Source organism: Eurypyga helias, unplaced genomic scaffold (genome assembly GCF_000690775.1).
Source record: "Eurypyga helias isolate BGI_N326 unplaced genomic scaffold, ASM69077v1 scaffold11388, whole genome shotgun sequence".
In the NCBI taxonomy this organism is placed as follows: Eukaryota; Metazoa; Chordata; class Aves; order Eurypygiformes; family Eurypygidae; genus Eurypyga; species Eurypyga helias.
Window position 1 is genome coordinate 31,730 of NW_010267590.1, and position 21,768 is coordinate 53,497.

The 21,768-nt window shown below is 37.7% G+C and overlaps 1 protein-coding gene across 1 annotated transcript in view; it reads left to right on the forward strand.

The window, feature by feature from the left end:
* Window positions 1–21,768, forward strand: part of TTC7B (tetratricopeptide repeat domain 7B) — a gene marked incomplete at its 3' end in the record, with an annotated part of 70,815 nt that overhangs the window by 29,980 nt on the left and 19,067 nt on the right. Inside the window, exons 6-11 of the mRNA XM_010157476.1 lie at window positions 2,655–2,738; window positions 3,942–4,046; window positions 5,395–5,512; window positions 5,710–5,767; window positions 9,326–9,398; window positions 10,667–10,827. Of these exons, the coding sequence (XP_010155778.1) occupies window positions 2,655–2,738; window positions 3,942–4,046; window positions 5,395–5,512; window positions 5,710–5,767; window positions 9,326–9,398; window positions 10,667–10,827 (599 nt within the window). The remainder of the gene's footprint in view (window positions 1–2,654; window positions 2,739–3,941; window positions 4,047–5,394; window positions 5,513–5,709; window positions 5,768–9,325; window positions 9,399–10,666; window positions 10,828–21,768) is intronic.

Genomic DNA, 21,768 nt, shown 5'->3' on the forward strand with positions numbered 1-21,768 from the left:
TATTCACCCACCAATTTCAGTATGTTGTCAGCATTGTCTGGGTTAGCTCTGGCTGACTACGTACAGAATTAGTTAGCCATGACATAAGAACATTAAATGACCAAAAATTTGTTTCATCCTTTTTAAACTGTTTTAATGCTCAGTCATATTCTTAATTGAAAAGATCTCATTTCTTTATAGAGTTTGTATACCATGGGCTTTCAGTTACTTACAGCTTTTTCAACTAGATCAAAAAGCTTTCTACTGTCATAATTCTCTCCTACACTTAAAGAACTCTGGCTGTCATCAAGTTGGTTTATATGCTTCATAGGATATGACATATTGACCTTATCAATGTTCTACTAAGAGTGATGTTTTCCAGACCAGAAATTTTCCTAGATACCCACCTTCAGCTCTCTCACTTCAAGCATATTCTTTTCAGGAGGAGACCATAGTGCTAAACATGGGAATTCAGTAATGCGTTCAACAGTACGTGTCCATATAGTCATTTGTGATTATTTGCAAGGCAATATCAATAGCTGCATTTCTGCCTTTCGGAACGTGGTTGTGCTGAATGTGTTTCCAGTTAGTTAATTCAGTTGCTGTTATCCTGAACATTGTCTTAACTTACCTTATCAGTTTTCCAGGGTACTATTCCTTACTCTGTATTTCTCATTGATTTCTTGGTGGGTGGAGCCTGTGGCTCTTTGAAATTGCTTGTTCTTCGTTCAGAAGAACCCAGTTTATGAGATGTTCATGTTGTTGTGTAGATCGCATACATATATGTGCACATATACCCTTTACCCTCAGACTTGCTAACCATCGATTTTGTGATCTTACTAAGGAAAAAAGTCATATAACATCACATTTCATAGTGAATGAATAGAACTTGAAGACAGTGAAAACGAATGGGGAATACCTCATTAGTATGTTGAAACTCAAGCCTTTTAGAGTAATCCACAATTGTGTCCTGTGTCCCTGTAACTGCAAAATTATAAAAAGCAAAAGTATCAACTTCTCCAACTTCTTTATTTTCTGCCAGTTAGAACTGGCAATTAATTTTTAATTAAGCAAAGCCTAGAAAACATGATCTTTATTTTTCTAATTGTGAATGAATACCTCCGTAGAATTAATGCACATGCATACTTCTACGAATATGTAAAAGTAGTAGAAGAAGGTATGATTAGGCAGCCTTAAAAGTTATAAACATATTTTGACTTTAAATATTAAGTTTCCATGCACCACTTGTTTGTGTGAGTCTCTGGGATTATACAGCTGCTGTAGGTCAGAGTTCTGGAAGAAGTGCTGAAGTTATTTAAATCATACATAAAACACTGATACCAAAACAGGTAGAGTGAGTTGTATTTGAAAGATAAGCCTGAATTCATTCCCCTTCATGTAGAGGCACTCAAGTTAGCACCATAGTTGTACTAATCAGTGGAGAGAGAGGAGAGGGATGTAGCGACTTTTGTTTTCTGCCAAGTTCATGGTGGCAGGTGGTGGAGTGTGCCTTACCTAGGCATCTCTGCAAAGTATGCAGAGTAATAGGAGAACATATCACACATGATTTGTTTGTTTCTTGCTGTCATCACTTCCACTGATGGAAAGAAATTCCAGTAGAAAATAAATTCTTTGTTGGTTTTCTTAACAGACAGACAATTAATTTACTACACATACAATCTGATGATGAACTTTTTTAACAACAGTATTAGAAAATGTTTGTTTTTAAAAACTTCATTCCTCTATAATAATTTAATAAAAATTCTATTTGGCAATAGTCTTGATACTGGACATTATGTAGTAGGAAAATTTCTAGCATATGTTCCTTATGTAGCAAATAATGCACTTCTGGTTATGTGTTTTGTTTCATCCTCAGTTCTGTTTCTTTGCTTCAGGTTCTGTTAAAATATGGGGACATGCTACACACCTGATTGTGCTTTCTGTAATGTTAAGGCTGAGTTTGAATGTGAAAAATAATTAATGTTATTACAGTTTAGCATATACATTATAGCTATCAGAGCAGAAAAGCTGCTCCATGTATGTGGACTCTGCAGACTAGAAAGTTTATTACTAAATCAGTTTAATCCAGAAAAGTATTGTACCTTTTGACTTTAATATATTTATTCTCAATGTCGCAAATAATTAACTTCCTTTTGGCATTCAGTTATTAAGTTGACAATCTCAGCAGAATATTGAGTGTGAAGTAAAAATTATTAAAAACAGAAATAATTTTTCAATTGTCAGGTGAGCATTTTTGCCCCCTTTTAACGGGTACTGGTGGGTGCTTGTGGTGCCATTGCTTGTTACATGTTCACAATTTAGGAAGACTGTGCATACAATTTTTCCTTTTCACTTCAGACATCTTCTGCCTTTTGTTGCTGACACCTTCAATAAGCTGATATTTATCATTCTTTCTTTTGGACTCAATAGGACGGTACAAGCAGAATTATTTAAAAAAAACCAACAAACATAAGAAATGAGAAGCCAGTTTTCTGTTCAATTTTTTTTTTTCCCCATATAGAATCTGGCAGCTGTTTTCACTCAACTTATTTGAATTATTTAAAGTTTTAACTACATGTATTTTAGGTATGAGTTTGTAAGAAATTTTTATACTAATGTGTCTTATTAATAATTTAAGGATGTACCCTTAAATGACAATTTTTCCCTGAAATTAGTGTTTAGAAAGAGCCATGAAGTTTGCGTTTGAAGAGTTCCATCTCTGGTATCAATTTGCGTTGTCCTTGATGGCAGCAGGAAAAGTAAGTCTTTTTTTTGGATGCAATTCTTGTATTGATGGCTTTTGATAATAACTTCTGGCACTTCCGTAGTTTTAATCTGTAGTGTTTTTGAAAATAATTCTAATCCTTAAATCAGCTAAATATACTTTACTCCTGAATTTATGCCTAGTCCTGTATGAAGCATGTTGTTATTTCAATGGTTTCTAGTTTAGGAAGACTGAAAGGTGATGACAAGAACTGTGTTGCCAACAAGCTTAACCTAATTGAATATAAGTAGTAAATTATACCAGATCATCATAGCAGTAACAACCTTGTTTAAGTGCTGCTTTGATGAGTGAATTTTATGCTTAGGTATAAATTAATGCTGATTCATGATGCTCCTGGCTTGATGTTTTTTTTTCTTTGGGAATTTCTGACTGTGTTGGTTTTTTTTTTTTTAATATTGTCTATGAGACTCTATTCTGTGCAATTAAAGTGAGTTGGATTTTTTTTTTTAATGTTCTATAACCTATGAACTTATGAGATACAATCTTTTAATTTTATATCTCATTATGTAATGTAAATAATACTGATTTTCTAAAAGATCGTTCTAATCAGGTAATTTGCTTATCTTCAGTATGTGGGAAAGGAATTATTTCCATTTTCTTTAGAAAATATTTTTAGAAGCACATTGGTTCTGAATGGGTTTGATTCTTCTTCCCATTCTCTGCTTTTTTAGTTATCTTCTGAACTGTGATTGGATGGAGGCAAATGAATTAAAAAAAAAAAAAAAAAAGGAGTAGTGCTACTCTGTTATACGGTCTTGTAACAGAGCTATTCCCAAGTGCTGTTTTAACTCCCGAAGAGCACTAAACCACTGCTTGTCCTGAAGACTCTGTCCTATTCCTGTTCTTTCATTTGCCCGGCTCAAATGTTGTGGGTTTACAGACCTAGCAATGTTTAAACTGCATGTCAACTGTTTTCTGAATCATGTACCATTGGAATTACATTCTGGGCAAATGTTCACTGGAGACACTTAATGATAGTTCTTAGGGGTTAAGTAATGACAGCCGTGCCTAAAATCTTGTGTTTCACTTGCATGAGGAGTTGTGACAAATTGTCAAGAAAATGTTCAGTGATGTCTCCTTCACATGGGAAAAATCAAGTAAATCATGGAAATAGGGATTTTCTATGTGTGTAATATATTGATGCTTTTAGTAATTTCAGTGCATAATGTTTTTACAGTCTGCTCGAGCTGTTAAAGTCTTGAAGGAATGTATACGTTTGAAACCAGATGATGCAACTATTCCACTCCTTGCTGCAAAGCTCTGTATGGGATCTCTCCACTGGGTAAGCTTTGCCTCTCATTCTGTTTTCAGCAAGAGCTGTGCTAAAATGCAACGAAATCTTGGTTTAGTGAGGTAGCACAGTGGCCAGGTGTGCTTGGTCATCTCTGAAAATACAGCACAGATACACATGTGCATCCTTGTTTTCATGGCTAATTTAAAATATTGACAGCAATGGGTATGTTTATCAAGGTAGCATATCCTGATACTGACCTAAGACACAGCTAAAAATGTATTAGAAATTGAAACGTTGGCATACAGAGATGAAAAGTGCAACTTAGACTTCTGTTTCCTCTGTGCAAGAGGAAAATAACTTATTTTTTAAGATAATGAGACAAACAACTTATATTCAAGAGACTTTTCAGGTGATACCATGTTTGCAGACACCTGGGGTTTATGAATTCCTAGTAGAGACAGCATCTTTTAAAAAAATGTTACTGGAGTTGTATTTTAGATAACCTTGAAATTGGTGTATCTGTACAAAAAACATTAAGGTGATCAAAGAACATCGTGTGGTTTTTGAGATACATATGCAATTTTTAGAAGAATGTGTAAAAAGAGAGGAAAAGAGGAAGGAAATGTCACAATCAGAAATTGAAAAGTTAGTGCAGTGGCAGCAACACGACTGGCTGAGTCTGACAAAAGTACAGTCTTAAGCATTAACGTAGATCCTAGTTCTGTAAAATGTTCCCTATGGATTGACTCCATTTGGAGTAGCTTATTATACTTAGTATTTGCCTTTACTGGAATGGATTCAAATGTTGTTGGTTCTCTTTCTAGACTGCTAAATAGTGTGCTAGCATGGGTGTGCAGTTAAACCCTGATCTTGTACGTGTTACTCTGTTCAGGAGTTGACATACATTCAGCGATACTCTATGTGTTGCGTGGCTGTGCTTTTTTTTGGTAGCATTGAAGCCATGGTTCTCATCATTGATTTTCCTAAAGAAATGGTTTTTGGAGCAAGAACTCTGTAAAATGCAGAAATAGTGGATGGCATATATGGACCAGAAATTTCTTTGTTAAAATAAAAATAAATAGAAAAAAAATTAAAAAGAAAGGAAAAAAAAAAAGAAAAAAGAAAAATAGCAAAAACACAGTAAGTTTAGAATGGTCTGAGTGTTATCTGCCAAAGTTTGTCTCAGCCATAGGATTGAGTGCTTCAGCTTAAATCTGTGTGCTTTACTCAGTATATAGCAGAAAAAATAAGTCTAATGAAAAACAAAATGGTTCTTATCATGGCTGAGATTTCAGCAGACTCAGCGTGCGTAATACACGTGCTGTGTGTTATTCTCATTATAGTGTAATCTTTACTTAGTTTTATACTTACATGGATGTGTTGTAATATTTTTTAGTTGGAAGAAGCTGAAAGATTTGCCAAAACAGTTGTTGATCTTGGGGACAAAACGTCAGAGTTCAAAGCAAAAGGCTACTTGGCACTGGGATTGACTTACAGTCTGCAGGCTACTGATGGTAAGATAAGGATAAACATTCACATTTGGAAATTCTCATCTTACCTAAAAAAGGCTACCTAGCAGAATGCTAGACTTAAAATTAAAGCTTCTGTGTGCAACCGTATTTTTCGGTCAGTGTACTAAAATTTCTTCCATGAGCATGGGGAATGAAATCTTTCAATCTTGCATATCACTGATTAAATATATCCTTTTCAGCATCTTTGAGAGGGATGCAGGAGGTCTTGCAGAGAAAGGCTCTTCTTTCATTTCAGAGGTGAGTGGGCGTTAGTATTTTCATTTCATTCTGCTGTAAGCTTTATTATGTGTTAAAAAGAGGGACTTGTAAAAGATTGTGTAATGAGGATTTTGCCTCTGGGAGCCTCCCATCAGAATGTATTTCCTTAGCGTTTACTTCATCATTTTCTGTCAGAAATATCTAAAACTGATTTCTAAGGATTTCCTTTTATTTCATTTTAAAGACATTTATGTGGCTCTCTAGTATAAAGTATTTGCTTAGAGGAGTATTCTGTTCTGATCTAGAAGGGAAAATGGTACAATGCAATGTTTCAAGTCATGGTTCAGTGTGGTAGTGTTTCCAGAAAGGTTGGTCGCTGAACAGAATATATAGCAGGCTTTCGCATTATCTCTGTAGAAGCAGATGGATAACTGAGGACATGATGCTGTGGATGAGGGGTGAAATGCAGGTAGTAAGGTAGTAAGCTAGGGGGAATAAGAAAAAAAAATTACCTGGAAATTTAAGAGCGTAGGCAGTGACAATGCAAATGCCCCGTCTTCCAGGTCCCTTACAGAGAAGCAGCGCTGTTGGGGATGACAGTGGTTCATTCTCGGGGGTTTGAATCTGCAAATGAAATTACAATAAACAGATGGATGGAACATCTCTACCCTAATTACAGAAGAAACAGATCTTGGTAGCAAAGCTGGCAGAAGTGCTGCAACACTAAATAATTTGCCTTTTGTGTGTGTATACCCTTGAAAACCCTACTTCGATGAGATAGGCATAAATGCTTCAGGGAAACTGATTTGTGCGTTAATGTGAACGTGAAATCTTGGATTTTTGTTGGTGATTTTTGTATCTGACGGGATAGGGTTAAAAAAGTGTTTTGCAGGTAACTTCAGAGTGAATCTGGTATGTATTGGTCCTTTATTGTCTTGTCTTAATTATTCCTCTTTATGTAAATATGTTTTAACATGTCTTTGCTCTTCCTGTTGCTTAATGGTTTTAATAGTTTTTATTACTTCAGCATTGTTTTTCCATGTGGAAACTGAACTTTTTAACCTCCTGGTTTATACCTCTGTTCCTCACCCATCCCTCTTCACACTGACTTAATCATTAATCTATGCTAACCGTTTCTTGCCGTTTCTACCCGTTCAATGCTTCTCAGATTCTCATAGTGATTTGCTTTCTTTTGCTGATTCTTTGAAACACCAAGGGACAAAATGAACCATAGCCTGAAGCTAGCCCACTCCAGTTTAGTGTAGTGATTCCCAAAGTTCTGAAAGTTGTTCCCTGCTATTGATCTATCTGGAAAATTTTCTTTTTTTGAGGTTTGAGGTTGTGCAGCATTTCAACCACATGTAAATATGAGGATGCTTTTATAGGTAACATACTGCTTATTGTGGTAATATTTTATTAGGTTTCTTTAGGAAAAGAATAAGTGGTTTGAGATAAAAGAGAATAAGCAATATAAAGTAGGTCTGAGAATAAGCAATATACAGTAGGTTAGGAGAACTATTTTTCATAGAAACATAGAATCTTTTAGGTTGGAAAAGACCATTAAGATCATAAAGTCCTACCGTTAACCCAACACTGTGAAGTCCACCACTTGAACCATGTCCCTAAGTGCCTCATCCGCACATCACCCTTTCAGTGAAGAAAGCCTGCTGCAGGGTGGGTCACCCACAGGGTCACAAGTCCTGCCAGCAAACCTGCTCCAGCCTGGGCTCCTCTCTCCATGGGGCCATGGGTTCTGCCAGGAGCCTGCTCCAGCACAGGCTGCCCATGGGGTCACAGCCTTCTTCGGGAGGTATCCCCCTGCTCCGGTGTGGAGACCTCCCTGGGCTGCAGGTGGGTCTCTGCTCTCCTGTGACCCTCCATGGCTGCAGGGCACAGCCTCACCACGGGCTGCCGGGGAATCTCTGGAGCACCTCCTCCCCCTCCTTCTCCACTGATCTTGGTGTCTGCAGAGTTTTTCCTCTCTCTCCTCCATCCACTGCTGTTTCTGCAGCAGTTTTTTCCCCCTTCTTAAACATGTTATCCCAGAGGCACTACCGCCATTGCTGATGGGCTCAGCCTTGGCCAGCAGTGGGTCCGTCTTGGAGCTGCTGGCATTGGCTCTATTGAACACAGGGGAAGCTTCCAGCATCTTCTCACAGAAGCCACCCCTGTAGCTCCCCTCACTACCAAAACCTTGCCATTCAAACCCAATACAGATGTTACCAAATATTCGGTACCACAGAGCATATGTTATGCTCAACATAGCAAAGTCATGCCTACTTTCTCTTCCCCCATCTTAAAAATAATGTTTTCCAGGAGGTGGAAGTTGAAATTCTCCATCCCTTACACAGTTTATAGAACAGGAGCTGTGCTGGGCTCAGTATTTTGATCTGCCAGGGTTTTTTTGTGTGTGGTTGGGTTTTGGGTTTTTTTTTAAAATCACATACCTAGAGGACCAATTCCTGAAGAAACAGAGGTCCTGAAGAAACACAGTTGTGTTTTGGACCCTTGCACAGGCCATATTTCAAGGCTACCAGTTTGTGATGGTGGCCATTTGAGAAGGTGCTTGTTGCCAACATCACACAATGCTGAGAGGGTGTTTGTTTCACTAACATTTTTTTTTTTTTTTTGGAAGACTTTCACTGATCTCACCAAATGGTTGATAGATAGTGACAGCTTTATTCTTTCACTTGCTGACGCATGGGTGACGGAACAAGTACTCTCTGAGTTAAAATCTCTAGTTCTCACTTGGTCTTGCTTAATTTGTGAACTTAAATTTACAAATGGACTGGTCCTAGACCCTGTTAGGCTTTATATTTGACTCTAATCTCCAAGTGAAATGTAAATTTAACGAAATGTGAAACTGTGCCCTAATAACTTTAACTACTTTGATACATGTTGGGTGCAGTTGCTGAGCTAATGAAGCTGTCTCTTTGAAATTGGGAAGACAGAAATGCACAAGTTGGAAGCAGAAGGTTCCCTTTGTGGTTGTAATGCCTTAAAGTTCAATTTTGTTCCTCCCTCTCGATGGAGACAACCCATTAGATGTTCTGAAGATGATTATTACACATCCTGTTTCTAAATGAGACTCCATTGGAAGAATGCAAGAAATGTAATTTAAAAAGTATTTCCAGGCTTACTGCCCGGTATTTACTACACGGAGTTGGTGTGACTGCTTGGGTACTTCTCATGCAGTTGTTCTGGTAGAATTCTTTTTTTTTTTTTTCCTTTTTCTGTAACAAAACTCTGCTTAATGTATTTTTATTATAACTGTTCTTAGATAATTACATCGAGTGTTTATTTAGGAGTATATTTTAATTGACAAATCATTTTGTATTGCTCGTTTTTAAGATTTATACTGAAATTACATAATTAATTTCTATTAAAAATGACTCTTTAATCACTTCTTCCTTTAAATCAAGGATGATTGAGAAGTATGAGAAAAGTCACTGGACTGGACACCGCTTACATCACAATATAAGCATATGTGTAGTGGAGAGATCTGAATATGGATACCTGCGTTTGTGTATGTCTAACCTGTATTAACATGGGAAAAAAAAAATCACTGTTGTTTTGTTTTGTTTCTTTGTTTTTAAGGGCTCACACATTGTCTCCAACGGATCATCTGGCAGCATTTTACTTAGCACTCCAGCTTGCCATATCCAGACAGGTTAGTTGTGTTTAAAAGTGCAACCTTACACTGTCATATGAAGATTAGTATTTGTATCTATTGATGGACACAGATTAAGGTTTCTTCAATAAAATCCTGGTTCCTTATGTATGTATGTGGGGGGAAAAAAGGTCAAATCTTATCTCTGAACACCTTCAGTCTTGTATACTTCTCCAGAGGTCTGCCACAGTATTTCCAGCTCTAGGATTACAAATAAGACATAAGTCATTCAATTTATTTGTTTCAGCATTTATGTTGCTGGATGGAAAGAGAAAAAAAAAGTCAGTTTTTACCTCTTGCATGTAATGTCAGCTCAGACTGGTTGTCTGGAGAGTGGGAGTCTTGAATCTAGTCTTTAGTGATCTTGACAGTGCTTAAATCTTGAATATCTGCTAAGATCTGTGCCTTTTCTGAATATTTTGTTATTGTGAACAGAATTACAAAAATGTGTTTAAAAAAAATGGAAAATACTTTAAAGCTATAAAAGAGATCAGAGCTCAGTGTAACTTGCAGAGCTGTTACGGTTAAGGGATTGAGAATTCTACCATACATCACGTGAATTTGTATAACGTGGAGCCGCTTTGTATATGTCATGGTAAGCCTTTTCCTGTGTCATGTTTATTTTAGGAAGTAGTTTTGAGCACAGTAGTTTACATACTCTAGGTGACTTCATACTAATGAGTAGCAGAGACATTGGACTATGTCACATTAGAGTGGAATGGATTGTCACTGTAGTAGCACAAAGTATTTTTCATTAGCAGGCAAAGACTGTGTACTTCTGATTTCCATACTTCTCGTGATGCTTCATTAAATTTCCTGGTTTAACACTTAGTGTACTTATTTTGAGCAAAAGCACATGCAGCTGAGGAGATCATGAAATTCCATGTGAAGAAAAGTTAGTGTGGTGGTCTAGCTGTACATTTTAGTTAATGTATTACAATTATAATATTTTTAAAATCCTCTAGGAATATAGCCTATACTTGAAGAAAAAATAGTAAGTGAGTATTTTAAAGGGATAAAGGGAGCTGTCTATTTAAAACTTGTATCTTATTTTCCAAGGTTCATATAGTATTTGAGTTTTACTGTTCACTGTAGAGCATCAGGCCCACTTCAAACCTCTGAGTAGTGTCTGGCAGGAATCCATAGAATGCTGCATGGTATCCAGGTGAATATTTTGGAAAATTTTATGGATGTGCAATCATGTAATAGGCAATACTTTTAATAGTGGTGCCTTCTTTTTCTGCCTTTGTTTTCTTTTTTTTAATCAGATACCAGAAGCTTTGGGTTATGTTCGTCAGGCTCTACAACTACAAGGAGATGATGCCAACTCTCTTCATCTCCTTGCACTCTTGCTATCAGCACAGAAACACTATCATGATGCTTTGAATATCATTGATATGGCCTTGAGTGAATATCCAGAAAATTTTATGTGAGTGAATGTCATGTTTGCTTTCTACGCTTTCTCTCATATTTATTTTTCTTCTCATCTCATGCATTTCAAAACGGGATGGAATTGAAGATTGGTCTGTTTGGGGTGTTTTCCACCAGTGTTCCCCCCTGCCCATTTAATACAAGTCTTCTTTTTAATAAAAGCTTGTTAAATAGTGATTAAGGATTTTGTTTTGGAAGGGAGGCTAGAGCTGGGCAGTTGATCTTATTTTGTTGTGGGTTTTTTGGTTTTTTTGGTTGTTTTTTTTTTCCTACTGAACTTTTGTTTAGGTAATTTCTTCCTGTTGCATGATTTAGAGTACTTTTCTGTCTTCTGTTTTTATGCCATATTCTAAGAAGGATAAGCAGGACTTTACTATTAGCTAGGGTAGATTTACCCCATCCTATTAATTCTGTGTATACTGTACGGAATCTGTTCTGTAAAATACATCGTAACAGAGAATTTCCTCTTTTGCCTCTATAATAAGCAGTCATCTGAAGTTGGCTGAGGGATAACTAAACAAGTGGTCAGGGAAGAAGTGTGTTTGGTAGATGTTCTCGTGTTCTTTAAGATAGAAAACATTCTTTGTGTTTATTCTTCAAGTACATTTGGATTTTTTACTTTTTTTAGGTTTTTGTAAAATTTATTTTCTTCTGAAAATCCTAATGAAATGCTTTACAGCAAAATATCTCAGGGACAGCTTCCATTAACTTCCAGTGTTCTGTTCCAGTGTTTCACTACAAGTCGCTGAGGTTGTAATCCATAGTTTTACAAATATCCCAAATGTTTATTTAGACAGTTTTTGGAGGTATCTTGTTCTTAACTTTGAAATGACTGGCCTGTATCATAAATTGTTGCTATATCAACATACTAGAAAATTATGCTTTCTTTAAGAACTACTAGTTTAAAAATAGAGATTATAGTGTTTTTCCTTCCTGTTCTTTGACACTTCATGCCTCCTTTCGGCTATTGCCTTTTTCGTCATAAATCTGACCAGAACCTCTGTTGATACCGCCTCTCCTCAGAACTTCTGTGGCTCGCAGCCACTTCTGTGCAACTCCTTTTGTGGCCTTTTGCAATTTCTGACTTCCTAGTTTATCTGCACACACCTAACATGTTTCTGTTCTTGTCAGGGGCTTCCACACATGCTTCATGATTTCAGAACTATCTAGCAGTTTCTCTCCCAAACCTGCCTGTGCTTTTCTCAGGTCTGAGGGACCTGTCAGTAGGTCATGGTTTGAGAGGGAATTGAAGTGTAAACTAACTAATTTTATACCATATCATTGCTAAAAGCAAGTATGTTCAACTCCCCATGATCTGTTGTCATCTCTCTGTTCCTGATTCTTCTTATGCCACTAGGAGAGAATGTAAATGACAAAGAAGCTCCTGCTATATCTCTCAGAATAATAATAGCCTAGAAGTATTACTGAAACTGCAGTTCTCCCTATTGTAATAAGAGAACAAAGGATCATTCAGTAAAATGTTTAAAATTACTCTTGAGAGCATTCATAAGGTATTTATGGGATTTTCAAACATGATTCATGTCCTTTCCATGCTTTGTTTATAATTGCATCTTAAAAAATCCTGATCTTTCTATTAATGTATGTAAGCATATTAATCATATGGGTCATAATGGTGCTTCTAAATTGCTAGTCCTGTTGTATAATACAAACACTGTGGTGATGCAGTGTACTATGTTACAACCTACTGGTAAAGAGCAAGGAATTTGAAAGCATTATCTTGGCAGTAGAAATCACCATTAGATGTGGCAACAATTGCTGAAGAATCCAAGGTGAAATACAGCTATACGTGTACCGAGACAGTCTTTTGGAGTCTTGGTTTTAGTGCTGTCAGGTTACTTCTTGTTCTTGGAGAAGTCAAGGATGATTGAGATCCCCTGTGTGCTCTCTGCAATTGATACTGACAGCCAGACAGACACATCTGGTCAATAATATAAATTTGGATTGATTCCATCATATAACTGGGTTATTTTTGCAAGGAGTTATCAGCAAAACCTCAAGTTTACAATCTGTTCTTGCGCACTATATCTGGTGCTCTTGAAATTATTGACAGTGGGTATGTGCATATGTAGAAAATATAAGACACAAATGCTTAGTGTATTGTTGATTGTATTTTCTTATTCTGTAAACAGTACAATTTTGCGGTGCTTCCTAGTAGATGGGGAAGAGATCCTCTTGTGTTCCTCTAAGGCTTGCTAGTTTTTAGATGTACTAAAACATTTGATTATTCACCTATGGTACTTTATTGGCTTTTGTAAACACTTCAAATATCATCATGCTTTATGTTTTGTTCTTTGGTTATGTCTGCAATCCCAGTCAGCTCAGTAGTACAAGGCTTTTCTTGGTATTCTCTCTATTTTTGTTAGAATTAATCCATTACCTCAGCCTTATGCAAAATGATGCTTTGGTAGCTTTGTAGCATAATAAATCTCTGTACTGGAATATATTAAAGTAAAACACAGGGCTTGGTTTTTTATGTTATTTCTTATTTCTTTTGTTGTTATACCTCTGTGTGCTATAATTGCACTGAGTGTTGTCCTGCCCTGTTTACAGCTGTATGTGCTTCTTGGTTTGCTTTTACTTGAAAATAATCTAAATTTTCAGAAGTTTGTAATACCACATCTTTGTAAAATGCCAGAGGTTGCAAGGAAGTCAGAATACACCGTGAGTCATGCTGAGAAGTAGATACTTTCCAGCACGCTCCTGTTGTAGTCAGTTAGTAAAAATGTTGCCTGTCTTTTACTTCTGAAAATCTGATGCATTCCTAGAATTCATGTTCAATATTTGAGGCATATAGCAAGCATACCTTTGTATCTTAAATTAGCATCAACTTTCCTGCACTGTAAAGTAGAAAGTTGCTGAACAAACTTGGCAAATCAGTTGATAATTCTGCCTTGTGCACCTCTAGGTTGGTAAGTAGAAAGTAATTCCTCAGAGCCAAAGACTTCTGTCCCATCCTTGTCGAAAGGAGTGGAAGGAAAAAAGCAAATACAGTGGAAGGAATAAGCAAACATCATATTGTGCTGTTAGCAGCAAGTATAGCCTTTTCTTCTAATAGAATGGATTGCTCTTCCTTTGTTTGGTATATGGACAGAATAAATATGCAATCTGCTTTGCGACCTTAAGGGTCTCACTATTTGTGAAAATCTGAGAATACTCTGGAAGTGAAATATAGTAATGTTTTCCAGAAAGAATCAAAATGCAAGATATTTTGTCAGTCTCACCTCTGTGCCTGGCAAGGTCATGGAGCAGATCCTCCTAGAAGCCATGCTGAGGCACATGGAGAATGCGGAGGTGAGTGGTGACAGCCAGCATGGCTTCACCAAGGGCAGATCGTGCCTGACGAACATGGCGGCCTTCTACGATGGGGTCACGACCCTGGTGGATAGAGGACGGGCAACTGATGTCATCTACTTGGACTTGTGCAAAGCCTTCGACACTGTCCCGCACGACATCCTTGTCTCGAAACTGGAGAGACATGGATTTGACAGACGGACCGCTCGGTGGATAAAGAACTGGCTGGATGGCCGCACTCAGAGAGTGGTGGTCAACGGCTCGATGTCCGAGTGGAGATCGGTGACGAGTGGCGTTCCTCAGGGGTCGGTGTTGGGGCCTGTGCTGTTTAACATCTTTGTTGGTGACATGGATGACGGCATTGAGTGCACCCTCAGCAAGTTTGCCGACGACACCAAGCTGTGTGGCGCGGTCGACACGCTGGAGGGAAGGGATGCCATCCAGAGGGACCTGGACAGGCTGCAGAGGTGGGCCACTGCCCATGGCAGGGGGGTTGGAACTAGATGATCTTTAAGGTCCCTTCCAACCCTGACCGTTCTATGATTCTATGATTCTATATTTGCTGATCATCTATAGCACTACCATTTCAAACTTTTTCTAAGCTTAAAATGCTAGGTTGTAACCACTGTGCTTACAGACAAGTTACATGTGTTTTTCAGAGCAATATAATCAATCTCCTTCTAAATGCTAGCTAACTTCTGAAGCCTCCTGAAATCTGAGTGTTCCAGAGACAAAAAGATCTCCAGACAAAATATTACTGAACACGTTAAGATTACTAAAAAGATTATGAACACCCTGCTGTGGTGAGATTGGTGGGAATAAGGTGACAGCACCAAAAAATCTGAATAGTTAATCTGTCAGGTACTACTGCATTTGATTCATCTGAAGGTACACTGTGTTTTCGCCCCCTTTCATTAGACAACTTGTCCCTGTAGTAGAAAAGTGAAGTTCAGGTCTGCTCCATCTTGGCAAGATCTGAACCCACAGATGATGCAGCTCAGAGACCTAACCCTCAAACTGTGGGGGAGACTGGGTGAGATGATCCATCTTTCTCTTGAAACAGAAGCACACAGGGACATGCTGCCCTAAATGCAAAGAGAGTAGGCAGGAAGGAACTACAATATACCCTAAATTACTAGAGTACTTAAGTGTGAGGGAGGCTTGAGGTCTTAGCTGCTTAGGTTTCCCTTGAATTGTATTTATTTTAATCTAACAATTGCCTACTCTGAAAGTATAAGCAGCCCCAGAGGTGTGCATTACCGTCTGAAGGTTTATTCAAGGTGATTCACGGTAGTGGCTGTTATGCTGCATTGGTTCATATTGGGCTTGTAAATCTTGTGCAGTATATATAGTACAGTTATACGTGCTATCTATTACCTGAGGAGCCTTATTTAAAAACTTCTCTGCATGACTCTCTCCTGTCTTTTTATCTGCTTCTATGAGGAATCTCTATCTTAGTGGTCTTTCGAATGATACGAAATCTTGAAGTAACACATCTGCCTGTTTCTACTTCATGGTTAGTCAAAAGTAGATTCTTAGTCAAGGGAGACAGTTAGGTTTCTTAATGAAACACTTGTGATATTGTTTTCTTAATCTTAGCTGTTTGGGGTTCCCTCATTATTTCAAGTGTTGGGGCACTAAAAGACACGTATAGTGCCTGAAATTAGTATAATTGGGCAAAATAAATATTAATTGCAAATTTTCTGCTGAAAATTGAACTGCAGTGGATAGTAGCTGACAAGCTCTTAAAGTAGCAGAAGTAGGAAACAACAGATGGGTTATTTGAGGAGTGCAAGCATGAGATTTTAATGTTAAGTACACTCAAAAAGGAAAGACATATGGTAACAGGTTTGAAGACAACTGAAGACTAAGTTCACAGTTTAAACATTTACATTTGTTGAAGTGTGATTGAATTTTTTTTTCTTCCAAGAATATTTCACAGAAGCATCAGACCAATATGTCACTCCTCTAAAAACTATTAAATCCTTTCCTTTCTGACCCTCAAGGGCTCTTTTGGGCTGAAGTACATTTCCCAGAATCACAGAACCTTTTAACATCCCTCCCAGTTCACTAGGTAACAAACTTGTTTCCTTCTGGGAGTTGTCCTGATAGGTCTAACAGAAGAGCTGGTTGGTACATGCAGCATATGATGATACGTACACTGATGTTTTGTGGGACAGGGATGTATTTATCAACTGAAGGGGATAGACAATGCTATGTTGTTTTCCCAAGGCTGGCTGTACTTGCACTACAGGGAGTGGGCAGTAATATATGATTGTACAAGAAGCAGTGATCTACTAGGCTTGCCAAAATCATGCCTTTCAGGTTGGTGTATACATTCTTGTCAATGTTTGACAACATGCTTTTTCAAATCCATTCATTTTTGATCCTGTCTATCTTTGGAGTTAAATGAATTTATTCTCAGGAATGATTTTTCTGAAAGTCATGAAAGACAGTATCAGTTTCTTGTGTTTTTATTTTTCATGCTGGGCTTGGCTTTTTTGTTTGTTTGTTTTCCCCTTTGGTGGTTGTTATGTGCTTTTACAGAATGGTCCATTAAAAAAGACATCGTTGATAGATAGATACTACTTTCTATAACAAATTGGTCATTGGCCCCAGGATGTTATCCCTGAATTATATTTGCTAGGCTGTAGATTCTTCTTTGAAACTTGATTGAAACAGTCCCAGTTTGGGTCATGAGCTGGCAGCCACAGGGCGTTCAAGGCAGGAAAACAAAAAGTTTTCAAGTATAACTAATTTGTTCTGGCTTTAGTCAGAAACTATCTTCATATAGTTTACAGATTTACATTTTCTTAAGGACATTTTGTTCCTAAAATGGAATACAGTATGCATAAAATCCACCAAAAGTCACAGGACTGACTGCTGCTTTTCCTTGCAAAGAAGCAATGGTACTGCTTTGTGAACAAATATATATATATGGGGAATAATATTTCAAAGAGTGCGGTGGAGGCCACCCAATATACACCAAGTATTACTCTTTGTGGTTTCCAAGAAATCGTGTTATTTTGGGGCATGAGGGCTGGTTTTGTTGCATCTTTTATTTGTTTGAGAATCGGGCTTCAAATAGCGACCTGAACTGCCTATTATTACTTCATATGTGTTTCTATATGTATATGGGCTTCCCACCACTGGGGATCTGTGCAACCCAAGTTGGAGGAGATCGCCCCTATGCTTAAAATGGGCACTACGGAAATCTCTCACTTTTCATTAATCACTTGGAACAGGTTTCATGTCTTTTGTGTATGTTTGATGATTGTTTGAGAGACAGTTTAGGAGACTCTTTTTATTAAGTTAAATTATTTTCTGGAGTTTTTACAAAAACTAGATTTGGTTGCCTGACCTCCTGTTGCCAGTGTTGGGCATCCAGTGATTCAGTCAATTTGATTTCTGGAGGAAGCAGATTGAGGGAAGCAGCTGAAAAAATACCCAGGTAGACACTGCTGATAGTTGTGTTTGGTAACCTTGTTATTTGTGTCCTGTTAGCTTGCAATTGCAGCTTGGATAATTGAGGCTCATTCCTGATTGTTGATACTAAACAAAAATGAGAAGCAGATGTGATTAGTTGGGAAAGAGGAAACTGGCTTCAGGATAAGGCAAGAGAAATAAATTGGGTAGCAGTGTCACAGGAGTTCAAAAGAAATCGCCAGAAAATAAAATTGTTTAGCCATGCAAAAAGTTATTTCAAGGTGCTTACAAGTGATTATTTTTCATGTTTTGTAATGAATTATTTCTATTTCTGTATTTACTGATAATAAAACTTTCCATGACTACTCAAAATGGAGTAGACTGACTGCAAGGGTTCACTTTGCAATTGTAGCAGACACCTCTGTGAATGTCTTTCTGTACTTTGGCCATCATGGTGATAGAAGTGATGCACCTATAGTCACTGACTGTCTAAGTAAATCCTTTATAAAACTATACACATTTCATATTCTCTCTAGTTTTGGGTTGTCACTGTACCTGTAGGTCACATTTTTGCAGTCGTGTCATTCTGTGTTTTGATGATCATGCAGCTGTTTTGGAGTTGACTAGGTTGACTCTTTAGGTTTCCCAGAGAAGCTGTGGATGTCCCATCCCTGGAAGTGTTCAAGGCCAGGCTGGATGAGGCTTTGAGCAACCTGGTCTAGGGGAAGGTGTCCCTGCCCATGGCAGGGGGGTTGGAACTAGATGGTCTTTAAGGTCCCTTCCAACCCAAACCATTCTGTGATTCTGTGACAGCATGAAGCTGTAAGCCTTCTACAGCAAGTGTTAAAAGGATGGCTGTCAAATCTGGATGCTCATATTAATAGAGGTCAAAGCCAAGAGGATCAATTTTTAAAACCTCTGATCTTCTGTATATCAGAATTTGCTAAATTTGCTTTAGTTTTTCTGTTAATATAGGTTTAGCTAAAGCATACCTTCCAAAAGACATCTCATCTTGATAGGAACACGTCAAAAACTGGAGAAACCTGAGCAACCTTTGCAGCATGTGGCAGCTTGTTTCAGTTGGAACTCTTAATTAAGACCACATTAGTGTGCAAAGGCTGTATTTGTTCCTGTAGCTATATGCTCGGTTTTTAAAAAGAAATGCAGCTTGAGAGCTATTAAGCTGAGATGCTGAACAAATTGTTTGGAAAGTTTCCTACTGTGCTATTATAAGGATCTTTTAATTAGGAGAGTATATTACACATAAATTAGAGTCTTGTTGGATTCAAGTGGAATTCCCAAGTGAATGGTCTTAAAACAGTAAGCCCTACCTCCTCCCTCTAAACAAAGCTACAGACCTGCAGACAGTAAACTGTTGTCCAGTTCTGGATTGTGGATGAAGTAAACTCTGGGAACTCTAGGATTTTCCTTTAAAGTTTTTCTTCTAAACCATTTATTTCGGAGTAGCTATATGACTGTCAGAAGGGCACTTGCTGATAGTATGTACTAGGAGAAACCGGATTTGCTAAGGCTTGGCTTCCTCATGTCTTTTATGTTTCCTGCAACAGAAGTTTTACCTATATAGGTAATTGTTGAGTGCAAGAAGTGTCTTGCAAACACTTTATTTGGGAAAGGTGACTAGATGTAGATTCATTCAAATCATCAATATCAAATAATATTTTTTCACAGTTTGTTACAGAAATGGGATGCAACTGTGTGAGTTTTACAGCAACATCGTTATTTTCTCCCTTAAATTTAGATCATATGAAAGGAAGCCTACACTGTGTTAAAAGCAATGTTTATTTTGAGACTTCAGTGTCTCTCTATAATGTTACATTCTGCATCACCTTTTTTGTGGTTTGTTGGGTTTTTTTTTAATACAGGGTCATTGTCCGACTAGTTTGTCTTAGATTTTACAAGTCATATGTTTAAACTTGCTGAGGGTTTTTGTGGGTCTTTCCCTTTTTCAACATAGTGCCTACATTTAAAACTAGAACAATTTCTTTTGAGTTTTCCTGGCATTCCAGGTTTTGAAGTTGTTGGCTATATCAAATGGATGTTTAAATGTGAAACCCAAATGGGATATTATTGTGCAGGGTATGCTTAGCTTGACCTCGCTGCATACACAAGAGTTCTTATAGGGATCTCAGCAAGGCTTTTCTGTGTTATGCTGAAGGACTAATATTTTCAAAGCTCATGCCTTTAGTGTTATGCACAGCTCTTCATGTTCTTCAAGACCCGAAAGATGTTAATAATTTATGTAATAAGAGAATAATTAAGTTTGCTACCAATCCTAGCTGAAAACAGAGCATTCTGTTCAGTCTTGATCAAGATATGGGAATAGGGACCCTTCAGAAGTAGACTACTGGAATTAAGTTTGCTGGAGAAGGCTTCTTAGTCTGAGGGACTTCAGGGAGATTCCTGATCACCGCTGCATTGGATGGCACTGCTCTAGCAGGCAGATCTGGTGGGAGATTGATAGATAGCACATCATACTGCCAGATTTGAAGGAGGAATTGGGGAATGAAAGGCAAGCTAATTCCATGTAATAGTGTGTGGAATACAGATATCCAGCTGTGGCTGATCCATTCTGGTGTACTCACATGGTGCACAGCAACTTGCAAGAATTGTTTACTTGATTCCAAAAGCAAAGCAGCTGGTTTTAAAATGACACCCAAGGTGAGCAATATCTGCCACTGAAAGAGCTGAGTTCTCAATACGAACAGTGTTACTTGATGCGTAGCAGATCTGAGTCTTCACTACTTTGAATTTTTGCTTCATTCTATAGAGTAGAAATATCATTAATAACTTAAGCCAGTATTGGACAAATGAACTCCTCTTGATCTCCTGAAATTATTAAGAGTGTTGCTGTGGACGGGATTTGGTGGTTGTAGCATCTGGGTGTTTCATTTCAGAAAGTGAAACAGGGTGACTGAGAAGAAGGAGGTGTAATTAAGTCAGCGATTATATTTTGGGCATGCACAAGTTCTTAGCTGTGCTACAAATTACACTGGTTGGCTGGTAGAGAAAGCTTCAGGTCATGGTTTAATGGATTAGTTTGTACTGAGATAGAGGAGATAAAGCACTAGCAAGAACTTCGAAGTCACAAGGCTCCATTATTACAGTTGTCTCCTCTGTAACACTTCTCATGAACTTTGCAGCTGTATTATAGGAACAGTTAGGTTGTTTGCTCCACCTCTTCTGCAGTCTGTCCAAAACAAACTGTGAGAAAGCAGTCTTTTCTACGTTTTCATTCATAATCATAAGACATAATTTCCACTCTTAATGTTTTAATAGTCTGTATGGCCTTTATATATACATATTTTTGTGGAAATATTACCCTCTAGATAAATTGTTCTTTTCCCTTCATGGTGCTTGTCTCATCTGTATTTATAGATAGAACATGCACCTCTTCTTGGCTTTTTTTTTATTGCTAGACTGACTAAATGAAGTATTTTTCATACTCTGCACTCTCCTGTCAGCTGATCACCCTCGCAGCCTTTCTCTGCAGCTGCTCCAATTTGAAATTTCTCATGTGTGTGTTTTTAACTGTTAAAATGGGAATGATGTCTAACATTCCAGATGTGGTCTCACCCGGGTATTGTTCAGTGGCACTGTCTTTTTCTGCTCCAATGAGTAGGTTCCAGAATTCCATCTGCCCTCATCACAGCTGTCTCGCCCTGATGAACCTGGCTGTTGGGTTGCTCTGGTTTGGAATAACTGTAGCACAGGTTGTTTGCTACAATCTTTTTATTAAACTTGAATGGTAACTCATTTTTCCATTAACAGTGTTATCTAATACTCCATTTTTTGTATACTATTTTTGTATAAATTTTTGCGTGTTACTAAGAATGTATATATTTATATATGCCTTCCCTCTTGAAAAATAAATTGGCAATATAGTTGCTGTTCCCAGTCATTACAGAAGTGATACTTCCTTTAAATTTTTTTACTTTAGAAAGGACAATCTTATATGTCACTGTTTTCATAATTCTGAGAAATGGATTATTTTTGACTGCATTAACTTTAATAACTTCAAAAGTGCTCCTGTTCTCCATTTGTCATTGTTTTCATATCGGAGACAACATAGATAAGGATTAGGGTGGAGGTTGGGAGGTTGGGAGTTCATTCCCGAATGTCCTTAATCTTCCTGTTGTCCCTGTTTAGTATACACACTCCACCACCACCACCCCACCACCCC